Source organism: Leptonotus elevatus, chromosome 20 (assembly GCF_054856555.1).
Source record: "Leptonotus elevatus isolate MCC_2025b chromosome 20, RoL_Lele_1.0, whole genome shotgun sequence".
In the NCBI taxonomy this organism is placed as follows: Eukaryota; Metazoa; Chordata; class Actinopteri; order Syngnathiformes; family Syngnathidae; genus Leptonotus; species Leptonotus elevatus.
In genome coordinates this window covers 9084775-9107559 of record NC_141258.1, presented here as the reverse complement: position 1 = coordinate 9107559, position 22785 = coordinate 9084775, and the positions used below count along the sequence as shown (strand labels likewise).

The window sequence follows — 22785 nt, the reverse complement described above, 5'->3', positions numbered from 1 at the left end:
AAATAAAAATAATAGTCTAAAAAATGCTGAGTTTAACTGACACTGACTTACTAGTCTAAACATGACATTCTGATTAAAATGACATTTGTGGAATATGAGTTATGAAGCAAAATCCATCCGTCTCAGGGGGCGGCCATGTTGCCACTTGTCGACAGAAGATGACGTCAATGTTGCTCAAGTCTCAACCAATCATAGCTCAGCTTCAGAAAACAGGTGAGCTGTGAATGGTCGTTGCCTGAGCCCTGAGCAACTGTGATGTCATCTCCAGTCCAGCCGTTTCTATCCATGTCAGGAGGCGGCCATTTTGCCACTTGCTGTCGACTGAAGATGACATCAATGTTGCTCAGGCAACAACCAATCAGAGCTCACCTGTTTTCTGAAACTGCACTGTGATTGGTTGTTACCTGAGATCTGAGCAACTGTGATGTCATTTTCGCGTAACAAGTGGCAAAATGGCCGCCTTCTGATATTGATAAAACCGGCTGGATTTTGCTGCTTAACTCATATTCCACTAACGCAATATTAAGCAGATTACCATATTTGGACTAGTGGAGCTGCATAGAACATATTGCTGTCCCAAAAAACAAAATTTGGGGTTAACATCCCCTTTAAAAATGTATGATCTGCAATCTAGTACCACAATGGCGACGATAAATATATAGCGCCGTAGTTAGCACATTTTCACATACTGTACTCTCGGCAGTTCGCTGTCACCGAGAGGGGGAACACTTGTAATTACCAGTCATTTTATAGCTAATACATCATGTCCGACACATTTTTTACAACCTCATTAATTCCGCCGCTTCAGGCGCCTCGCCGCCATGTTTGCACTTATTGTCCCGCCAGTGCCACAAGCCCGCCTCTGTGCGCTCAACCGCCTCGCATTCTCCCGCCTGCGGCTCGGAGGCCGAATGGCTCGCTCGGGTGACGTCGGCGCTGCAGAGCGGACGCCTGTCAGGGCTCGGGAGGGCGTTGGTAGAAAATCCGCGGCGGAAGTCATACGAGGACAGGAAGAAATAGAAGCACCCCGACGCCCCCTGCAGTTCACAAGTGGAACTTGTTGTTCCGACGCGGTTACTGCTGTGCGACAAAGGCTGACATTGAGCGGGCGCGTGAGGGCGCTGTAAATGTTTTCAAGCGGGCGCCGTAAATGTTTTCAAGCGGGCGCCGTTATCTTTTTACGACATTTGAGACAAAGTCACCGGTGGGAAGACTTCTTACGAGACGGTCAATTGGCCGGCGTAGCGTCGGGTTCTGAGGTTGACTGTTTACCTCGAGGATATGAAAAAATAATGTTTGAAAATAAGGGTTCAAGTCAGGGTCAGGGTTTTAATGTCATTTTTCAAGCTAGTGTTACTTACTAAGTTAGGGTTTCAAATAATTGTTTAACTCATTCACTGCCATTGACGGCTATAGACGTCAAAAATTCATTTGAACTATTTATATTAGTTTCACTTTTTTTTCCACTTTTGCTAACAAGAGTATGAAAACCTAGAAAAAAATATTGTACATTTAGAACAGATGTAAAATTTGTGATTAATTGTTAACAAGTGAAGTCATGTGATTAATTACAATTAAAAAATGAAATCTTCTGACAGGCCTAATTTAAACAAAACTATTAAAAATAAGGGCCGTTTAATTGTAATTAATCGCATGATAATTTCATATCTGTTATAAATGTACAAAAAAAAAAGCTAGGTTTTCATTAAAAAAATTTAATGAAATGAAAAAAAAAGTTAAACTAATAGAAATAGTTCACATGAATTTTTTTTACTTCTATTGTCGTCAATGGCAGTGAATGAGTTAAAGTCAGGCTTTTGGTTAGAAGCTGGCAGTGTATGGGTTTCAAACCAGGGTGAGGTTTTGATTAGGTTTTGAAGACAGATTAAAATGTCCAAAAAATCAGGTTGAGAGTTGAGGCTGGCGGCCACATCGAGCCTGGTCTTCGAGGCCCCGCAGTTCAAAGTTCAAGGTCTTGTTGCTTTTTGGGACCATTGTTTGCAAACGGTGTTAGCGTTAGCGTTAGCATTAGCAAAGGAATGGCCATGCTCTTTTTGCTTGCTCTCTTGTGCCAACACCCGGAGCATCCCAAGCACGTCGGGTCGGATTGGCTTGCACTTATAAATACCACCGCCAATCTCTCTTTAAACATGTCTGACATTGTGCGCGCGTACGCGCATGCCTGTGTGTATGTGTGTGCGTGTTGTTTTGTTTTTTAGCGCCATTGCATTCCAGCTATGATAATACAAGCGCAAGACACCAAGACCGCTCTACAAATATCTGAATCCATAAAAAATAACCACCAAATATCCTGATCATTTGATTGATTTATATTTAAATTTGAAATGTGACATCATTGGCCCAATTGGTAGAATAATTGGATTTTAATTAAAGGTTTTAAGACTTGTAGTGACGACTCCGTTATTCAGGACGAAAACAACAAGTGCACCGGGGTGTCTTTGTGGAGCGATGGAGAATTCATCCTGGTGGGCGGGGCACAAAGTGACCTTGTCGTGACCGTTTCCACCCAAGGTGAGGTCACAGAGTTCTGACACGGCACATCCCGTCAAGCGGCGCTTCCTGCTGTCAGCAGACGAGGACCCGCTTCCTTCCTCCGAGAGGCCAATGAATGAACACGATTGGGCGGGGTTGGGTGTCGTCACGTCTCATCGTTTGTGATGTCGTCCCCCACTTCCAGACTCATTTTTAAACTAACAATATTCTGTGTAATCGGGCTTTTTTTTGGGGGGGGGGGGGCGACATGCTGGGAAGTAAGGCGAAAATAATAATTTAAAAAATGAACATACATATTAACTATACTTAACGTACTTTTTATGACGTGGTGTATTAACTAGGGGAAGTTAACTCAACAATAATATGTTCTGTCCAAACACAGCATTCTGAATGCCAAAAGCCACTCTTTTTATCCATCTAAGGTGGCGGCCATTTTGCCACTCGCTGTCGACTTTAAATGACATCACAGTTACTCGGGCAACGACCAATCACAGCTCACTTTTATACTTAAAATATACTTCAATTAATCTAATTCTATTCAGTTATGCAAAGAGACTGATTGTGTTCAAGATTTCTCATGATGAGGAAACAGATAAATATGCAGCACTTTATTTCTTTAGATCTGCCAATGTTTAGATTTTCAAATGATCGCTTCTAAAAATAATAATAATAATAAAATTTAAATTAATTTAATTAATTAATTAATTAATTAATTAATTAAATTAATTTAAACTGTTCAGCTCATTTCACCTTGAATATAATTCCTCAGTCTTTGATATTCCACAATTTTCCATTCAGCCTCTCAAACCAATAGCATTCTCTAGTTGTTTTTATAAAGCCACTCGCTAATGGAGATTGCTGTGGAGCTTGCGCCAAATCGAATTACGCACATAATTGAATAAAAGGAAGCAAGAGGGCGGAGTCTCGCGCTTGGGTAAGATGCGGCCTGTCTTGACGTTCATGTGACGCCCCCAGATGGCCATAATGGCGATTGCAGCACATCTGCGTAGGCCTATACAGTGAGGCAAAAAAAAAAAAGGAAGTATTTGGCCAGTTTTCAATAGACTTCCTATTGGATTTTGGCCAAATACTTTTTTCTTTTTTTTACCCCACTGTTTATACATATACGTACAGTACAGTATAGTTTATTAAATGTTGCATGTCTATGTAAGCCGAATCCATGGCGTATAATAAAGCTTATTTTTATTTTTTTATTTTTAAAGAAGCCTGGATTGTAAGGCATTTTTTAATGAAGAAAAGCATTGATGCATACATAGCAGGCTTGTTTTTATATATAATAATAATAATTATATATATATATATATATATTTACTCTTGTAAGACATTGTACTTTACCTCTAAATATACAACCATTTATATATATATATATATATATATATATATATATATATATATATATATATATATATATATATATATATATATATATATATAAATAAATTATACTAAACTGTTATTTCTTACAAAAAAAAAGTCAAATTAAGACTTTAGGGTGGGCGATATTTAATGTCATAGATTTATTTAATCAACGTTTCTTTCACAATTTCTGAAAAAATTGCTCATATCAGTGTTCATAGACAGCCAAGGTAGAGATGGGGACGGGAGTGCTACACATGCTTGTGCAGTAGGTGGCGGTATACAGCAGAAGGTTGTTCACAATCCAATCCCTGGAGGTCATTTGGAGGCAGGTGTGCACAAGGCTTCATCAAGTGCGGCGCAGGTGCGGCAAGATGGCGACCGTCAGCCAAGTGAGCAGTAAACGTTTGTGGTTTGTTGTACGAGTGTCAGGCTTGAGGTCCCACAGCAGCTTTACGAGGTTTGAGCACAATATTGTCAACCAAAAACACCAATCAGCCAACATTCTTCTTCTTCTTTTTGAGAGTGTATTGTTCAATTTGTTTGGCTGTGTGTCGGTCAGCAGTCTGGCTAGGGTAGGGGGAGACAGAGCGAGCAGAGAGCTTAGTTTACAGCCGTCACTGGAGAGAGAGAACGAGAATGCGTGACGCTTGCTTCAAAAATGCGTATGATCCATTCTGCACAAAATAGCGGCCACTCCAAGTTAGTCACTCTGGGTCTGGCTAGGGCTCTACCAAGAGCAATTTAATTGCTGCCTTTGAAACAAACCTGCGGCTCAAAATAAACAGCGCACCCTGGCGGCCAAATGGGGAAAATCCCGCTGCTCCCGCTGTGTAAATCCGGGCCTGCTTGTCAAGTCCCACCTGGAACGTGAACCAGTGACGGACCATGATACTTGTATTAGTTTGCCTAACCCCCATACGCTTTCAACTGGTTTCCGTAGTGTAGTGGTTATCACGTTCGCCTCACACGCGAAAGGTCCCCGGTTCGAAACCGGGCGGAAACACATTTTTCATTTTGAAATGTAAAACTTTTTTTTAGGGGTCCGAGGTTGTGTTGTCACGATACCAAAATTCTGACTTCGATACTATACCTGCATAAAATACCTTGATACCGGTACTGAAACTGTACCTTGACAAAACTCTAAAACATCAGCAAAAGCAGCACAATTAAAACTGACAAAATAACTTATATTGGGATGTATACATGTTGAGCTATGTACATACTGTATAGATTTATGTTTTTACTGTATGTGTTTATGTTCAATATTGGCAATACAGTGGCGCTCCAATGACTCAATGTAACGTTGCTTGAGTGTGCGTGCGTGTCTCTGCTCTTCTCCGTTCCGCTCCCAATTAGTCAAATGCGTAATCAAATACTACAAACTGGGAACAAAATACTTCACACTCCACTTATTTTTAAGGGAAGTGTCAAAAATGCGCCACAACCTGTGCCTGTTGCCCTGTCAGTCCTCTGAGCTTTTTCTATGCATCGCTGTGATTTCCTACTGTGTGCCTGTCCATTGAACGCACCCTGAGTCCTTTGCAGGAGCGATTGCTGCTTTTTTTTCTGCTTCTCCGCGAAAAACATTTGCTCTGGTTACAAAACGTTTCTAAAACTGAAAATTAAAATCAAAGTGCGTTGGAAGTTATTTAACTTGACAAGTTCACTTTCAGCCCAGCCAGATGTCTGTTGTGTTTTTGTGTTGCCAACACAATACATACTAAACTAGGTTGCCTATGGGTGAAATGAGTTGCATCACAATGCCTCAAATCTAATAGTTGCTAGTTCAGCAAAACTAAATGCCAAATGAATTACAGTCGTCTTTTATGGCTTTGCAACATGTTAGTAAAATGCTAATAAATAGCCCTGCCCCATACTGTTACTCACATAGAAATGAACCTACCCTTTCTTCTCTTCTTTTTCTAAACTAGTCACCAGATGGCGTCTTTCTTCTTGTGCTCTTCTTTGAATCTCGACGCCATAAAACGACGACCAAGACCTCACATTGATAGCAACGCCGTCTGGAGTCACGTGATGTAAACAGTTAAGTAGTTGTTTTTTTATGTAGCCTGTATACATTTTTCACATAATTGCGTGTAGGCATATCGGTCTAAGTTAATTATAAAATAAAAATTGTTGGCACAGTATAGTAAGGTGTTTAATTAAAAACGTGTATAACGTCTGTCAGGAAAGTTCCAGGACTAAAGATGCATCTCAAACGCAAACTACAAAACTGAAGTTTCCCCACTTCAGTGTCGCCCAGATTGACCAATCAGACGCATCTAGTAAAGATAAAAATAATAACCACCACCTTTAAGCCTTAAGGTGTCGTGAGCTCCACCAGAGGGCGCAAGCGTCCCATTAATGACGCGAGTGCTTTAGTCGCGTATTGTAGCTCATCTCAGAGACGGCGCCATTTAACCCTAAAAAGCCTCAAAAGGAGATGTTATTGATCCTGCGAACAACTACGACTGTCGACTCTTACCATATTCGATACTCTGGTCCCAATGCTGAAAATTCGTACTTTTCACAACAAACTAAAACATAAAACAGACATGTCAAATCTATTAGTATTTAAAAACAAAAAATTCTACCCAATAACTCTATACAGTTTCAGAGACATTTCCTCTTTTCTTAACTAAACCTGTTTTTCTTCATCATCAGGTGTTTCTCGTGTCTTATACGATACATTTTGCGTTAATGCTTCGAGATAGCCTCCTGTAAGTAAAAGTTTACTTCTTAACATGGGTTCACTCCAAAGTAAGACACACAGATGATGATATTTCACCAGCCTTGTAATTTATTGAAAAACAAAGAAGGGTGGATCGTGTTATTGTGCTGTAAAGGAACAGAAAGATGGCACAACCCTGGCAAGAACATCTTTTTACAGCTGTTTGTATTTTTTAATAGACCCCATTTTTTTTGCACATCATTTGCAAAGAAATAAAAAATAATAATAATAAAGTCCACACAGCTCAGATTGCATTTCACAGCAATTGGGTGCAATGTTCCATCGGTGTTTGTTTTCTCGTTACAGCAAATTCACAAGCAGATTGCTGGATAACGCAACAAATTGCACACCAGCATTGATGGCACAACAATTCCCACAATTCCGCAGAGTTGGATGGTGAGCACGTTCAAATTTGGCCCTTTTTACCTCAGGAAAGTAAATGGAAAGAAATAAAAAAAAGTCATATGAAACCGCATCTCTATAAACATGAGGAACATAACTTGCTAATGTTAGCAACAAAGTGATTATTAAAAAAACACTTGGCTAACGTACAACGTAGTAGACACAACATTAGGTACACCTGCACCATATTCTGCATTCAAAGAAAAAAAATTAGTAGCCTTTAAATATTGTGTTTTTTAGGAAAATATATTTTTACATTTATGGGTAATAAACTGTACATTATGAAGTAATACAATTTTATTTTTTATTAAACCACTACAACCACAAATACAAATAATGAATTGATAGTTTGTACATAAAAATAAAATAGCAAATCTCTTCTATTTCTTTATTGATCTATTTCTTTAGGCTGTTGCACTGCATGTTACAAAAAATACTTTTAATCTAATAATTTTTAAAAAATCAATAAATTATTAGGCAATATGTTTTTCATTTCTTTTTTTTTTTTTACAAAAATATTTGTCATTTGGTCACAATTTTATTTGTATTGACTAATATGCAAACTACAACCACATTTAGAGAAATAGTTAATATTCTTACCACCCAAAAATCTAATGTATTTTTAATTATTGTTTCTTTCTTGATATTGTTTTTGGGTGCAGGTGTACCTCAGAATGTGGTCTGTGAGTAACTTCCTGCCAGGATGACGAGACGAGTGCAGCACGGCAACCCAGACGGCGTCCGTTGATTGTTGGATTCTCTCGTCCATTGAGTGCTCCAGACCAGGACGCGAATACTGTCACGGCGGCATCCATTTTGGGGAGGAGCTTCCCCATTGGAGGCCATTTTGCTTCGCGTTCACGAACGACATACTTGGCCATCACCAAAACACGTATTCAACCTTTTTGTCTTTTTTACATTCTGAAAAAGTTCTTCTTTCGACACGATCCACAAATTTAAGTGCAACTGGATGCCCTCTCCTTTTACGTCTACTAAAAATGGGACAGACTGTAGATATGATATGACTGGTCGCCATCACATTTACACAAACAGACCTTCACACTCACATTCGCCCCGAGAGTCAATCAACATGCATGTTTTTGGAATTTGTGAGGAAGAAAAACATGGAATCTCCACACAGCAAAGCTGGAGGCCGGATTCAAACCTCTCACCTTCATCTTCTTCACCACATCCCCAGCCACAACTTCCACTTCCTGTTTCAACATGGCGTTGTTGCGATCACCCAGAGACGGCCGCCGGCTCCCCGTGTGGTTGATGGATGACGAGTGACAGTATTGGACGCCGTAACCGCAGCCCGATTGCGTAGAAGGTTCAGTTCCTCCCCGAGGACCAGGATGCTGCGGCATCCAGCCTTAAACCCGGATCTCGTCGTCGTCGTCATCCATGAAGGAGAAGTCGTCGTCGCCGCGCGGCGAGCTGTACTTGGCGCTGTCCGTGTCGTTGTGGTGAAGGTAAGGAGTTTTGTCCTCAGTGGTGGAACCGGAACTGGACACGGAGCAGCTGTCCAGGTGCTGGTGGTTGTTCCTGGGGGGACGCTCAGGGCTGTAGGGCGCCACCATGACCTTCTGCTGGTAGATCATCATGCGGGGCGGCCTGGCGGGCGGCCGCCGCTCCTCGACGGGAGGGGTGTCGTCGATGAGCGGGATGTGCGCCGGCGAGCCGTGGCCCTCGCTGCCCTTGCCTTCCTCGTACCCCAGGTCATCTTCCTCGAAGCCTTTCTTCTCCATCACGCTCAGGATGTCGCCCAGCATGGAGGGCCCCAAGTCCACGTGGAAGGACATCATGGACTCGGCGTGCTTCATGTTGCCGCCGCCGCCGCCGCTCTTGGGCAAGGACGGCGGCAGCTCGGAGAGACCCCCGAAGTTGCGCTCGTCAAACTCCGAGCCGAAGGTGGCCATGGCCGCCGGCCCGTTGACCACTGGGATGTCGATCCGCTGGCTTCGCCCGCCGCCCTCGTGTTGGTTGAGGTACGGCAACGATATGGCATTTTTCACAAAGTTGGCAGAGGAAGCGGCCGGCACGGTGGCGTTGTACTCGTACCTGTCGCCGCGGTTGACCGAGAGCGAGCGCTTGCTGCCGCGGAAGGTGCGGGCCAGCAGCGACGGCTTGGAGCCCGGAGAGCCGCGCTTGGCGTTGGGGTCGGGGGCCTCACCTGAGCGCGTGCTGAGGAAGGACGTGTCCCCGAAGGCGTCGCCGCCGCGCCCCACGTGCATGGTGTGCCGGAAGTCACCCAGAGGGGCGCTGATCATCTCTGCTGTCAAGTCGGCGCGGGAACGCCGCTTGGACTGGTTGGAGTGGACCAGTTGCTTGAGGATCGGCATGATGGGCGCGCTTGGTTGCGGGGAGTTTCTTTCAAGAACTGAGGAATCTTCTGGAAACTTTTGTGTGGCTTTGTCAAAGACACTCCAAAGGGTTAGTAATGCGGGCAGCCATTTTGGTCCTCAGACTGCCAATGTCTGTGAAGAAAACAACAAACGGAAATGGTGAATTGACGCTTTCCTGAGTCATAAAATGTCTTTGTTTAAATAAAGAAGTTAGTCCAAAACAAATCCTATCTTTGGTTCGCGAGTCCGTCAGGATGTTGCATAACTCACTGGTGAAAATAACTCAAATGTCCTTTCTTGGATTTCTCGATTTTGTTCTAAAAACGTTGACAGGTGGCCGGTGCTCAAACGCTCCCATTTTAGGCCCCTCAACTGTTGCGTAACCGACAGGATACTTGGAGCCGGAACGCTCGGAGACAAAAAAAAACCCAAATAATCAAGTGGAGCAGCATTTCTTGGGATCGTCTTACAAAGCTGCTTGCGTCGCTACGTCGAGATTTGTTACATTCTTCTCCTGCTTGCATGTCGTGTGTGTGTGTGTGTGTTTAGCCTGCAGCGCTTTCAATACCTGCGCTGCCGTGAAACATCAAAACCTGCAGGGAAAGGCTTACAAATGAAAGCTTGCAGGCGGCTAATATGAATACGGCTTTGCGGGATTCGCCGGTCAGTGACTGCAAAATCATGCTCGCTTAAGAGCCACTTATGTGTTACCGATGAAAACAGAGGCTTCTCCCAACGTAGAGTAAGGTTTGAAATTGGGGTTCTGGGATTCCAGAGTCCAATTGGCGGTTTTAAACAAGATTGAGGATTTCGATACGAGTGCCAATGTGAACGATCCGCTAACCCACAAATCTATTGTATTTGATAAAAACAAAGTCATCAAAATGTTTTTACGTTTCTGGCTGCACAACAAGCTGTTGCCGCCAAATAAGACAAAAAAAGAGCCGTCCGGGTGCTTGAGCTATGATCCCGAAAAAGCAGCTAATATGAATACAGTTTAGCGGGATTATCAGGCCAGCGACTCGTGGCTCAAAAAGCGCTCACGAGAGAGATTTGAAGGCCCACTTGTTGTGTTACCATTGTGCTAATGTGCTACTGAAGTGAAAAAAAATAACAGTGCTTTGTGTTTTTAGACCACAGGCTGGAGCCCACGCATGCATAACTCTGCTGTGAGTCAATGGGGTGAGCACGAGAATATATTATGAAAACATTAGCATGATTGCTGTAGCACCAGATGGTGGAGACTTAATAAAAGCTATCACTGTTAGCATATCCCAAAGCAACTTTATGTTAATATAGATGATACTCCCGTTATCCTGCATTTCCTATAATGGATATTTAAAAAACAAAACAAAATAAACATCAATGTTGGTAAAGTTTTAAAATGATGCTTCTTACTAGTTTCATTTTTGCGTCACAAACGAGCAATTGCAAGTTTCAAAGCAGGCACTCAAGAAAGGGGCAGGCCGGGTGTCAAATTTAACTTCAGTCAGGTGTTAATGGTAAACATTAGGGATGGACCAGTTATCGGCACCGATATTCAGAATTTTGACAAACATCCGCGTCAGCCATTTTGAAGAATCATACGACCGATAATAGATACATTTGTTAAATAAAAAAGTGTTCAGGGGGGAGGGAAACTTCAGGGAACTAATTGTTTACATTTTCAGAGATGCTGCTGACACTGGGAACTCTGCAGCTACTGTTTTTGTTTGAAATGAAAACTAAGATAAGTCAAATTGTAATACTTCAGATATTTTTAATATGATTTTTAGAAAACAAGAGAGAGCAATTTACTTAGGTTTTTATTTTACTTGTGATATCACTGAACTTTTTAAGATTTTTAAAACAAAGATGTCTATTGACTAACATCTTTTTAAACTCCCAAATTTTACGAACCCTAAAATTTGTTCAATAAACATATGCTTAAAAATTCTAATTAAGAGCTAGATTTTGTTTTTTCAATTTTCGATGCCAATATTTTCACTTTTAGTGAAAATGAATATTGGCTCCAAATATCAGTTATCAGCGTCCTTTACTAATAATGGGTATCGGCATCGGACCAAAAAAAACCAAACAACAACATCGGTCTATCTCTAGTAAACATCTGGTAATGGTTTGAAAGTAAAGTTTGAAAGAAGGATTAGGGTTTCAAATAAGGGTTATGGTTTCAGGTTAGTTTCAACCCTGGCTTAGAGTTTCATAGAAGAGGTTTACAATCGTTTTTCAAGTTCAAATGAAAGTTTCCAGGCAGGCTTAAAGTTGGACTCCAAATGCAAATGGTGAGTGTTTCAAGTAAGCGATTCAAATTCAAGTTTCAAAATGGGGGTTGGGGTACCAACAACCCTGGTTGATCCCCCTAATTAGAAACCCCTCTCCTCAAGGTTTTAAATGAAGGGTTCAAGATGGTTTCCACTAAGTTAAGGATATTTGCATTTCACACAAGTTGAAGTCGTAGTGCTGCATACAGGCAAAAAGAATCCGCCTGGAAGTTGAGGTGAGGCATCGTTCTGCTTTGATGGCGACCAAAACGTCTCATCGCAAGCCAACAAAAGTATTCCGAGCACAAAAAGCCTCGAAAGACTGAAGCGGATGGAACACATTTCCTGATTCGGGATCAGGGCTCTTTGACATGGATGAGATCATGCTGGGCAAGAAAACAATCAGGTGGTGGGGTGGGGGGACTCGACATAAAAGATACCGGGAGGCGCTCTCAAATATCAAAAAGGTGAAAGCCACACTTCGGTCATTCTGAGAAATGGGACATTGTATGTCCCTTGGGGAGGCCCCTCATGGTGTTCGACCAGGACATCATCATTATCATGAGGAGGAGGACATTACTGCGCCAGGCAGGACAAAAAGACAAAAGAATGAGACCTGCAGGAACACCGATGACAATACTGATCATTTTGTAGGACATTTTCACACCTACTTCATCTCTAAGGTTAAGGCCTTCTTTGTTTAATAGTTGGTGTTACGTTAGGAATGAAATTAATTCATTAAATTAATCAAATTTTAGACAGTACTAGAGTGTCAAATGTGAATTGCTGGATTACCGTTACTTCTTCGTCTTCAGCCAATCCGTTCAGTAGAAGCTTTTTAGCGTCCTGCGTTCGGTACGAATCACAACAGCAAACAAACTGAGAAAGACAAAAAAAAAGGTGTTATTGCGAGTCGAGTCACAATAGGAACAAGTTGAAAGATATTTGAGCAATGGTCATGAATCGGGATTATGGCTGGCATTAAGTAAATTGTTTGACATTTGAACTAAGGATGAAAATGATAACTCGTGATCAATTTAACACACGGCTGAAATTTGAATGATTGGTGAGAGTCCTTCTCCCGTCTGATCGGCCACAACAGCAAACAGACAAAAGAGAAGTCATGAACCGTAGAAGAAAAGAAAGAATATTTTGATTCATCTTCCTGAAATATACTTTGCTTGCTATTGACACATTTAATAGTCGGTAGCAAATGAGCAATAACTGATGATTTTAGTCACTCTAATCATGACATTTTCACAGCGTTGGGGTTTCATAGACTTTCTTTGTTGCCAGAAGGGAGAAAAGCCTTTACGTAACCGAGCACCCGCCAGCGCCACATGACACCAACTCAAGCGGAGACGAGCGGTGACGGGGGGGTGGGGGGGCTGGCCATGAATGATTAAGAGCATCATCGTCATGTCACCTCGGCCCCGCGCTCGATGACATCACAACCCTCATCCGACGTGCTTGCGTAATCCCGTGGCCCGCGGAACAACTTTCCCCTTCTCCCACCGCAGAATCTGCAGCCAATCGCATCGAGACGACCGCATCGCAAGCGTGGCTCATTTTAAGCGTGTCTTTAAATGCAATGACTTATTCACGACAAACCGCCAAAACGAATGACAATTACATAAAAGTCACGAGGCATCATCGCAGTCAAGTGTTATCTTTGTCTTCTCACACAAAATACTGCGCGTCTACACAGAATTACTACGCAGACAACTTTGGCTTTATTTAACCTCCAACAAGCCACAGTCGTGCCCATTGTCCGGAGCCCGGGTCCGGGTCGGGAACATTGACATGCAAATTAACTTCTGCGGCCCAAGCACAACAATGGCGGTTTGGTCAGCGCGGCCTGCGCTCTGACAAAGAAGAATTGAATTTGTCTCCAGTTGACCGATGTCAAGCACGGATCGCGCTCCCACAGCCGACGGGACGCTTGGTTGAAAAACTCTGTCGTAGTAGTTGTGGGTTCATTCCAAACCTCATGTTCGCATCTTGGACCGCTGGACAATCAGGTTGTTCGTCGACATCATGCAAAAATATGCAAAATAAAAGTGGTTTCAAAGTAGGGGTTTTCAAATTTCCAGCCAGGTTTAGGAAGTCACACAAAGATAAACTTGGTACTTTGCCAATCATAAATACTGGACGACCATTTTGTCTGACACAGACAGAGTTTTTCTCTAAAATTGTCAAATTGATATATGATGAATGGGAAACATCACAAGTAAGATGTTTTTTTTCCTTCCAATTTATTGTTTAACACACAATCACTGTCACCCGTGGCTAAATAATGCATTGCGACGTCACTATGAAACCCTGCGACGAAACAGAAACGGCGCCATATATGGTTGGTGCTGATTGACGAGGATGAAGAGAACCTGTTCTTCCAGTTGGACTTCATGTCCGGTCGCTTGCTTGGTCGGGTAGCCTTGGTGACACAAAAGCATGTGGCAAAGGAAGTAGACAAAGGAAATTTAAAAATAACAAGCAGAGCATAACGAGACGGGTGTGACTTTCGATGGAGGTGAACAAGTCGAGCTAGCGTGTGAACCGCGTCATGATTGAGTAGCACGCAAAGCCTCCCGCGACTGTGCCAGATGTGCATCAGCATGCAAATCACAGCAATGTTTGGCATGATTGAACGTAATCAGGTTGGCAGTGGGCACAACGCTGACACCGACCAAGGGGGCCGGGACATGTCGAACCCTGGCCTGAAACCTTACTTTCAAGCCCCGTCTGGAAAAAAAAACACAGTCTTCAAACCGAAAGTCCTTGTCTTGAAAGCCAACTCTCAAAACCCAAACCCTGGCCTTCAAACCCCCGTTTGCAGCCCTAACTGAGCAAAGACCTGACCAAGAATGAACACTAACACTTCACTGAGTCTTTTGTCAGACAAGTTCAAACAGATTAGTCGGGGGGGGGGGGGGGGAGGAGCGTTTCAAATGTCTCTTAGCTCACTTCAGCAAGTCGTCATTTGGCGCGTTTGAGCCACGGGGGGTTTCGACGTTCGCAAATAAAGTCAACATGCCCGGGGCGCCCCAACCCGCCCCCTTTGCAAAGCGAGCGTCCGCTGGCCCGCTATCCTCCGTCTGACTCCGAAACGCTTTTTTGGCCAGTTTCCCGAACGCTCGGCGCAACACAATCGCCACCTGACAGGCTTGAAAACGATTTCTCTGTGTTTCCAGCCAAGCTGGCCTTTTATGAAGCGCTTACTCCTGCATGACTGGACAAAGTGTTTGGTGGTGGGAGGTTGTGCTGTGCTGGCTGGCTGGGTGGGCGTCCATGTTGTGTCAAGGCCAAAAACAAGCCCAGAGAGACCGCGGACGGCTGAGTTTCTGGACAATAAAACCCGCAATTTGCAGGATCGAAAAAAAAAAAAAAAAAAAAGAAGTCTTCTTTACTTTGGCTCAGACTGGCCATCTTACACTAAACAACTGACTATTGCAGTCGTACCATATAAAATCCAATGTATTTTTGAGGTAAATTACACCTCTGAAATGACACAAAAGTCCAGACTTAGGACTTCGAGAGTTAAAGCAATGAAGGTTTTATAAAAAAAAATATATATATATATATATATATATAAAAAAATGGCTTCCTTTGCAACAGTCAAATCTCTAAAAAGGGATACTTCTGCTGTTTGTTAGTGTTCGACATCTTCTTACGCCTTTAAGATAGCTGTTAAAAACAACGGTCAACAAAACATGATCACAAGACTTCGACCAACCTCTGAAACCTCGGTGCTCAAACCCCATCCCTCCCAACGTCATGGGATATCTGTCCAATGAGCAGTGTCGCGTTTCCTTTGGCTTTTCACTGCGCAGCCTCAACAAGGGCGACGCAGGAAGTTAGGTGTGGTACGGTAGAAACTATCAATTCAAATTCCAATGCAAATTAGGGGAGGAAAATGCGTGCCTAAAACAGAGTTGAAGGCGCCATCGCGCATGACAAAGATCTTGCATTTTTGCAACACTTTGATTGTGTTCAACTTGAGAGGCACCGAATTAGTCATTCTGGCCACTCTTGGTGTGGACATTAAGAGCAGCAGCAACGATAAAGAAGCGCATAGATTGAGGTTAGGTGAACCCTCGTTACGGCTTCCGCAAAGGGATTATATAGCGAGCGCGGGCACGCAGGGTCTCTCGCCGCGGCTCTTTTGACAAATGGAGAGCATTCATGCGAGGGTCCCGCGGGGCCAAGTCATTGAATTAACTATCCGAGCTGCTGGAACGTTAAACCAGAGCAGAATGGTTCTCTATGGCAGAGCGGCGGGGCGTCGTTAGCGATTCTTAAAAAGACAGCGCGGGGGCGCAGTCGCCTTTGGGTTTGTTTGGCCTTTCGGATGAAATTAGAGGGGAGGTCTTGAGGAAACAGGATGTGGTCAAACATCCAGAAGGTTCTTCTTGGTGGGACTGGAAGATGCGCTTTTCAACCGCTTCTGGCATTTCTATCAGTGGCACAGACGGCTCGCAAAAATCTCCAGTCGGACAAGACCAGTAAAAAAAAACAAAAAAAACACACACACATGGTTTTCACTTTGTCCGAACACTTCAACCTGATAGTGACAGCCATTCTCAAGGAGTTGACAGGCCAAGGCAACGTAAAGTTCAAAGTCCGTCAACGACAACAAGCGAGCCGGCTCAAGGGTCACCAGGAGGCAAAAGACTGGAAAACAAAGAGTAACCGAGCGACCGGTTGTGTCGCAAAACGTACAATAGAGGAAGAGTAACAAAAACAAACAAAACCATTAGGGTACGCCCAAAGCAACGTGAGCGGCGCTCACCATTTGAGAGGACGGGAAGAGAGAGACATTCTGCTTATCAATTAGGCCATTGTCATTTTGTAGGTTACGAACCTAAAAATAACGTGACTTAATTTGACGCCTTCATTTGGTACACGAATTATCAAGAGAGCCCAAGTACACACAACTGCAGTTTCTAGGTGTGGATATCAACAAACACGTTGAAAATAGCAAACAGCAAGCCAACAGCACCGCGGGAAAACAACCACCGTTCAAACAAGAGCAACACAACAAACGCCTGGAAGCTTTCACAACATCACGCACAACGTGCGCGTGACAAACTAGCCAGCGGACGCGTGCTGGACAGGTCGCTTCGACTTGAGGACGTTTCAGAAAACGTACGCGACAGAACGTACGCTACGCAAAGAATCATCCAAACGGGTTCAGCAGCTTTGAAGAGGTGTTGTTGATAACAGGCGCAGCGGAAGAGATCAACATTGGCTAAAACATCTAAATGGGACATTCCAACGCCTAAAAATAGTTTGACTGATTGACTGTGATCGACTATCGCAGAAGAACGAAGCAAGCGTTTGCCGTACTGTAAATGAGCAACGGCACAAATATGCATTCAAGGAGAAATACGTCCGCTGCAGAGTAATAATTAACTTGGCCTGGGATGAATAACTTTTACGTGTAGATTAAAATTGTTTGAGAAGCGCACAGAGCCTTTGAATCTTAAGAGTGTAACCTTAAACTTTGTGTTTTAGTTCAATTCTCTTTGAAGAAGTTGCTGCACATCGATGAAAGCCTTTCATCCGCACAAATGGCACATTCTTCACATGGAAAGTGATTCAGACCGTTTTCCGGCCTCGTCTCAGCCTTGCGAAACCAGACTTTCTCAATAAGACCGCTTACATATTCTCAAACTAATAGGTATGCTTGCTACTTGTATAAAGCAGACCTTTGGAACGTGATTGAGTCGGCAGTCGGACAATTCAGAAAAGGCAACTGAAATTCTAAGTAAAATCTGCTATTAGACAAAAAAAAAAAATACCATAAACATTATCACAAAACCCTCACGCATCACTTTGAGGTTTCTTGGGGGTCTGCTGACCCCCCACTTTGATACGCAGTCCATTTCTAGAAAATGAAATGCATCTATCATCAAAGAAGAGCAACAATTTCCAAGGTACTTCCTGTTGGAGATGGCAAGAATTGAACAGAACGTTGGTAAAACGTTATGTCACTTTTCCACATATTAAAATAGTTGTCAAGTGTGGAAAAGACATGTCTGTATTTTTCTTTTCTTCTGCTCCCATGGCCAGTCGTTTCCATTCACAACATTAGCTCATGGCTACCATGATGCCCCTTCGAGAGAGAAGGGTGGCCCGGTGCAGCTATTAACATCAAAGTGACACACCCCTAAAACAGGCTGTTCAGAAAAGAGCGTTTTTTGGCCGATTTAGGGACAGCAAAAATATTAGACCCAAAGTCAATTTTGACGAATGCACATCACAGACATATGTCTTTTACACATTTGAGAACTATTTTAGTATGTTGAAAAGTTGAATAATATGAGACCTTTAAAGAATTTAAAAATGTAAATTAATGATGATTTTTAAAAGAGCAGTCGCTTGTTGATACAATATGCTGCTATTTACATATTGTCGCTGCCCCGTGAAAAACACGTCCATTTTTTGTCATTTTTACATTTATGAGATGAAATTGAATGCAGACATCCAAAAAACGTCAAATTAAAAAAAAGGGACATAAATGTTTTTCACAGGACAGCGATGATATGTTCCGATTAGTCGACTAATCGGGACTACTGTTGGTGATTAGTCGACTAACAAAATAATTGTTTGTGGCAGACCGAGTATAAAAGTAGAAAAGAGATGATCATAGTCAAAAGTATAATTACATTTTCTTTTTCTGGATTTTTTTATTATTCTTTACCTTTTCTAAATGTTAACAGTAATGATAAGCAAAAGACAAAACTGTCAAAGACTATTATCAAGCAAAAAAATAAAGTAAAAAAAGTATGCATGACAGAAAGTGGGAGTGGTCCACTTCGAGGCACACTCCAATCAGGGTATCATCAAAGGAGACTATAAATCTAGTAAAAGCCCTAAATGTCAAGGTTACAATAATCACGCCAACGCGAAGCTGCAAGCCATTTTGTTTTTGTTTAATGGACGCCCGAGTGGGTCACATGAATGTTATTTGGGGTCCACTCAAAGCAAGTGTATAAGAAGTTAGCATTTTTTACTTGTCCGCCTCACTCCTCTAACCCAAGTCAATAGTACTCCCTCTTTTCAAACTAGCGATGAGCTCATGTGGGCAGCGAGCCCAGCTTCCTCAAAATTGTTTGGCTTGTAAAGAAAAGCACAGTCAAGGAGAAAAGAGTGGAAGTTATACGATCTTTGCGGCTCGAGAGACGATATCAATCTCCTTGGTTGAAGGCAATGGAATGATTCTCCATGTTTACGTCTGGAAAAGTCAATGTGGCTACAATTTTCTAATCCAAGTGTTTAAAGTGCCTTTTGCTGCCATACACCAAGACAAGTCTTTTGAAATTTGGCGGCACCAAACGGTTGAAATTTGATAGCAATCAGAGCCAATCTTTATTTTTGAGGAACCTCGAAATGACCCTAAAATGGCCACTTAAAATGAAACTGGCCAACTTCCTGCGTGTTTTCGTTCTCGACTTCTTGACCTTTGTTTTGTGTTGACGCCCGATTGACACGCATACCAAATTTAATGTTGTGACACAAAACTGGTTCTGTGGGTTGAATTCTCTACAAAAACTTGCAGGATGTAGGACAAGCTTCAAAATTTCTGTCGACATTTCCAAGATGACAGTTTAACGAGCCTAAGTATTTCAAAACACCTCAAGTCAAATACTCGCCTTCGCTATTCCCACATTCGATGACGCAAGTAATTAAGTCTTAGCTAAAAAGACAACATGCTTTATCAACAATCTGTAACTTTAATGAAATACAGACCGAAACCCCCCAGAAAAAAACAAAACAAGCAATCAAGAGCACTTATTAATTCATGACCACTTTTCCAATGTCAACACTTTTCAAGCTACGCCTGTGATAAAATACACTTAAATCATAGTTTCCAATTGAAATGAATGGACACACTATTAATCCGTTCCAGCCCAACATTCTGTTTGTTCTGGTGTGTGCCCACACAGAGATATACACAAACATGACACTCACAACTGCTCAGTAAGATGCAGCAAAATTTGCCAATAAAAACAAAAAAAAGTCTACCGGTGCAGTTACATTGTCTGTCTACGTGTTGCTGCACTGTTGTGTTCAAATATTTGGTAACGCTGCAACTTCAAAGCTATTCCTTGCTCCATATATTGCCGTTTGCATTGCTTGTTACCATTAAACAGACAGACTTTCCTAACACAAAGTTATGTGGTTGTTTTAAATATACAACACATATTTCATTTTTTTGTCAACTGGGTAGGGCAATATAATAATTGTTCACTATCTACCAAATATCTAATCAATACCGTGACGACTTATACTGTCCAATTGCGAGATGTTTGATACAGCCAACAATTCTCAGTTCAATGATCAATTATCCTGGGTAAATAGTTGCACCCTAAGCAATACATCTCCTTGGATAATGTAGCAAGTCTGGATGTGATCTTTCAGTGCAAAAACTGTTTTCTACTCATGTGCAGAGCGTTATTAGTTACATAATAAGTTGGGAGAAGTGAGCTTTCCAGACCATCTGCCTCTGATTAAATCATGTTCCGTCTTAAGGGGTAAAGGGAAGCCTATTTTACTTAGGAGAAACCTGCATGATAAATCATGCCGTAAAACTACCATAAATATGTCAAACAACACTCAAGTTAGATCACAAAGCGCCCCCCCCCCCCCCTTGTGCACCTCAGGCCATCAAGTTAACGCTTTATGCTTCATTTAAATTCTATCGCACTTCAAAGAGGTTATTTTCATTAGGTTATTGTACTGTTGCCAACTGACGTTTTTGGTCGTCCTGAGAAAAACGTGGTACATTTGATTTTTGTTGTTTTTAAAAATTCAACACAAGCTGACTCATGGAGAAACTAATAAGGGGAGGGGGGGGGGTCATTGGGGGCTTATGGATGGACTCATTGTTGTCTTCATACGGCCGTGGAGTTCGAATAAAAAGAGACGTTTAACTACCGAAAATAAACCGACAACTTGATTGCCACGCGCGTCGCCGTCTCTTGTGGCCGTTAAAAGTTCTACAAACAAGCAGCACGCGTAAACAAGTCAAAGTAGTTACCTTCCGACTGGCGTCCCGAGTGATTGAGAAACTTCCTCCGTCCACAACTTGTGACCGCCGAAAGAGTGAAGCAAGTAGGCCGAAGAAGAGACGATAAAGTGTCCGTTGAGTGGACGCGGTTCCTCGGAGGGAGTAGCCTAGCTGGTCTGCGTGCGTCGCTCGGCGTCTCCGTTCGCTTGTGTGTGCGTACCTCCCACAGTCAACAGCGTCCCTCCCCCGGCCTCCCTTCAGCGTCCACACCCCGCCCCCCGCCGTAGTTTTAAAGGAACAAGGACTCCACTTCAACTTGGCCTCGGGAAGCTAGCAGCTAACTTGGCTAACGTGTCCCCGTGGCCTAGATGTAGCACACAGATGCATTGTGTTGGCCTTTTGAAAATATATTGCAATTGTTATTCCTTTATAACATAAAAAAACATGTGTTAAAGCAAACCTTGTTGTTGTGAAGTTGTAATTTGTAATTTAAGCCCTTTGTTGTGTCCTTTGAGTGTACGGGCTAATGCTAAGCTAACCTTTGCACAAAGTCAGTAGCATGATATTTAGCACGCAGAAGCTAATGCCAACGTTTGAAAAATAAAGTTTCACTTCTTATCACTTTATAAGATTAAAACACATTAAATGTTCCTGACTATTGTTAAATTGATTTTGATAATGTCATAAAAAAAATATTTGGTTGGGTTGTCCTTTCTAGTGAATATGCTAACGCTAATATGTTCCTGTGGCTTCAGACGCATCTTCACATTTGTCACACAAATGTTTACTTTTTGTCATTGTAAAAGGCAATTATAACCTTGACTTGAAGTTGTAAAAATATTTATCTGTAAAGACAAATATTATAGCTGAAGCTAGCTAACTAAAGTTGTTAACGAATGTTGTATTACTTTTACAGTCAAAAGTAAAACATGGCACTATTGTTCTGAAGTATTATATCAAAAATTATAAGCATGAATGGAGTTGAGTTGGACACTGTGGCCTTTTCTCCAAAATGAATTACCAGATAAAAAAAAAACAACAACAGAATGTATAATCACTTAATTAATTATCTTTTTTTTCTTTCCCCCCTTCTTTTTACACAATGACATTAACATTCAGGGCTATATTACGTCAGATGGAAATTCCCCCATGTGTTAAAAAAAAGGATTAGTCATCTGGATGCATTCATTCCAATTCTCTAATCTTCTCCCGCTGCCACCACGTTTACAAGGTTAGCCTCGGCTTGACTTGACTGTCATCCAATTAACTTTGGGTGCCATCTGACGGCGCGTAGGCAAATTCAACTCATTTTTCTTTTCTTTTTTTATGCGCAGTATAAACTGATGAAGTGTGCACGTTGGAAATCATCTCCATCATTCATTCATCCGCTCCCATCAGACAAGAGATAGCCTGCAAAGTCCCACTGGCCAGAAAAACAATCCATTAAAAAAACATTCACTACAACTGCAATCACAGGCCTCAATAGTAGAAGAATGTTAAGAATTAATATTTCAACCAGACCGACTAAACATTGAAAAATAATTTATTTCCGAAATGTACTGTGATCATATATTCATTTTTCTGCATGGTAAGCTTTTATCGCATACGAAACAAAATCACCCCACAGGAAAAAATCAGAAACAAAAATAACAATTTGATGACTTTGTTCAAACAGTTTTCACTGTAACATTATGAGTGTCGGGGCAAGGTTGACAGTTTGTTGCGCTCACACCCACACACACCCACACGCACTGTGAATGATTTGTAAAGCTTGGGACGTGTGCTATAACACACATACACGCACGCGCACACACAAACAAAGCAATGGAGACAGGACAGCGGCTTAATTGATGGCGAGGCGGTCTGATGACATCATCAATTGGGAAGGGAAGCGAGAAGGGCCAAAAAAGAGAAAATCCTGTTTCCGAGTAACTGCCAAAAGCTATTCCAAGTCGGAACATCCACAATAAACATCCAGTAAATGTCCACAGTTCTCTGCCAGATGTCATCCGTGCGCGTGAAAGGCATCCGTTGGAAAGTGGACTCAAGGTACGAACTCATATATCGCTCATAAGCACGAGTCCAGCTGATCTTTGATGTGCTACTTGATTGTTTCTTCACACACACACAAAAACATTT

At 42.2% G+C, this 22785-nt stretch overlaps 1 protein-coding gene, 1 long non-coding RNA gene and 1 other non-coding gene across 5 annotated transcripts in view; 2 read left to right on the top strand and 1 right to left on the bottom strand.

The window, feature by feature from the left end:
- LOC147156930 (uncharacterized) overlaps window positions 1-7012 on the top strand; it is a 98588-nt gene extending 91576 nt beyond the window's left edge. The window contains exon 5 of the long non-coding RNA XR_015091783.1: window positions 5826-7012. This is a non-coding gene — a long non-coding RNA (uncharacterized LOC147156930). The remainder of the gene's footprint in view (window positions 1-5825) is intronic.
- Window positions 4825-4897, top strand: trnav-cac (transfer RNA valine (anticodon CAC)). Its single transcript has one exon. It is a non-coding gene; the product is annotated as a tRNA-Val (tRNA).
- Window positions 6672-20870, bottom strand: cdc42ep4b (CDC42 effector protein (Rho GTPase binding) 4b). 3 transcript variants are annotated; one of them, XM_086064885.1, is made up of 3 exons: window positions 20677-20870; window positions 12429-12512; window positions 6672-9504 (listed from the first exon to the last, which is right to left on the bottom strand). In XM_086064885.1, exon 3 carries the CDS (start codon window positions 9367-9369, stop codon window positions 8401-8403), a length of 969 nt encoding a protein of 322 aa, XP_085921011.1. In that variant the 5' UTR covers window positions 9370-9504; window positions 12429-12512; window positions 20677-20870; the 3' UTR covers window positions 6672-8400. The 3 variants fall into 3 exon arrangements, with proteins under 3 accessions (XP_085921011.1, XP_085921013.1, XP_085921014.1); XM_086064887.1 differs by having other exon boundaries at window positions 12435-12512; XM_086064888.1 differs by lacking the exon at window positions 12429-12512.
- Window positions 20871-22785: the final 1915 nt, after the last annotated feature.

Excerpts from the sequence above, each read along its gene's own strand:
- cdc42ep4b (XM_086064885.1), bottom strand. The coding sequence starts at position 9,369 with ATGCCGATCCTCAAGCAACTGGTCCACTCCAACCAGTCCAAGCGGCGT.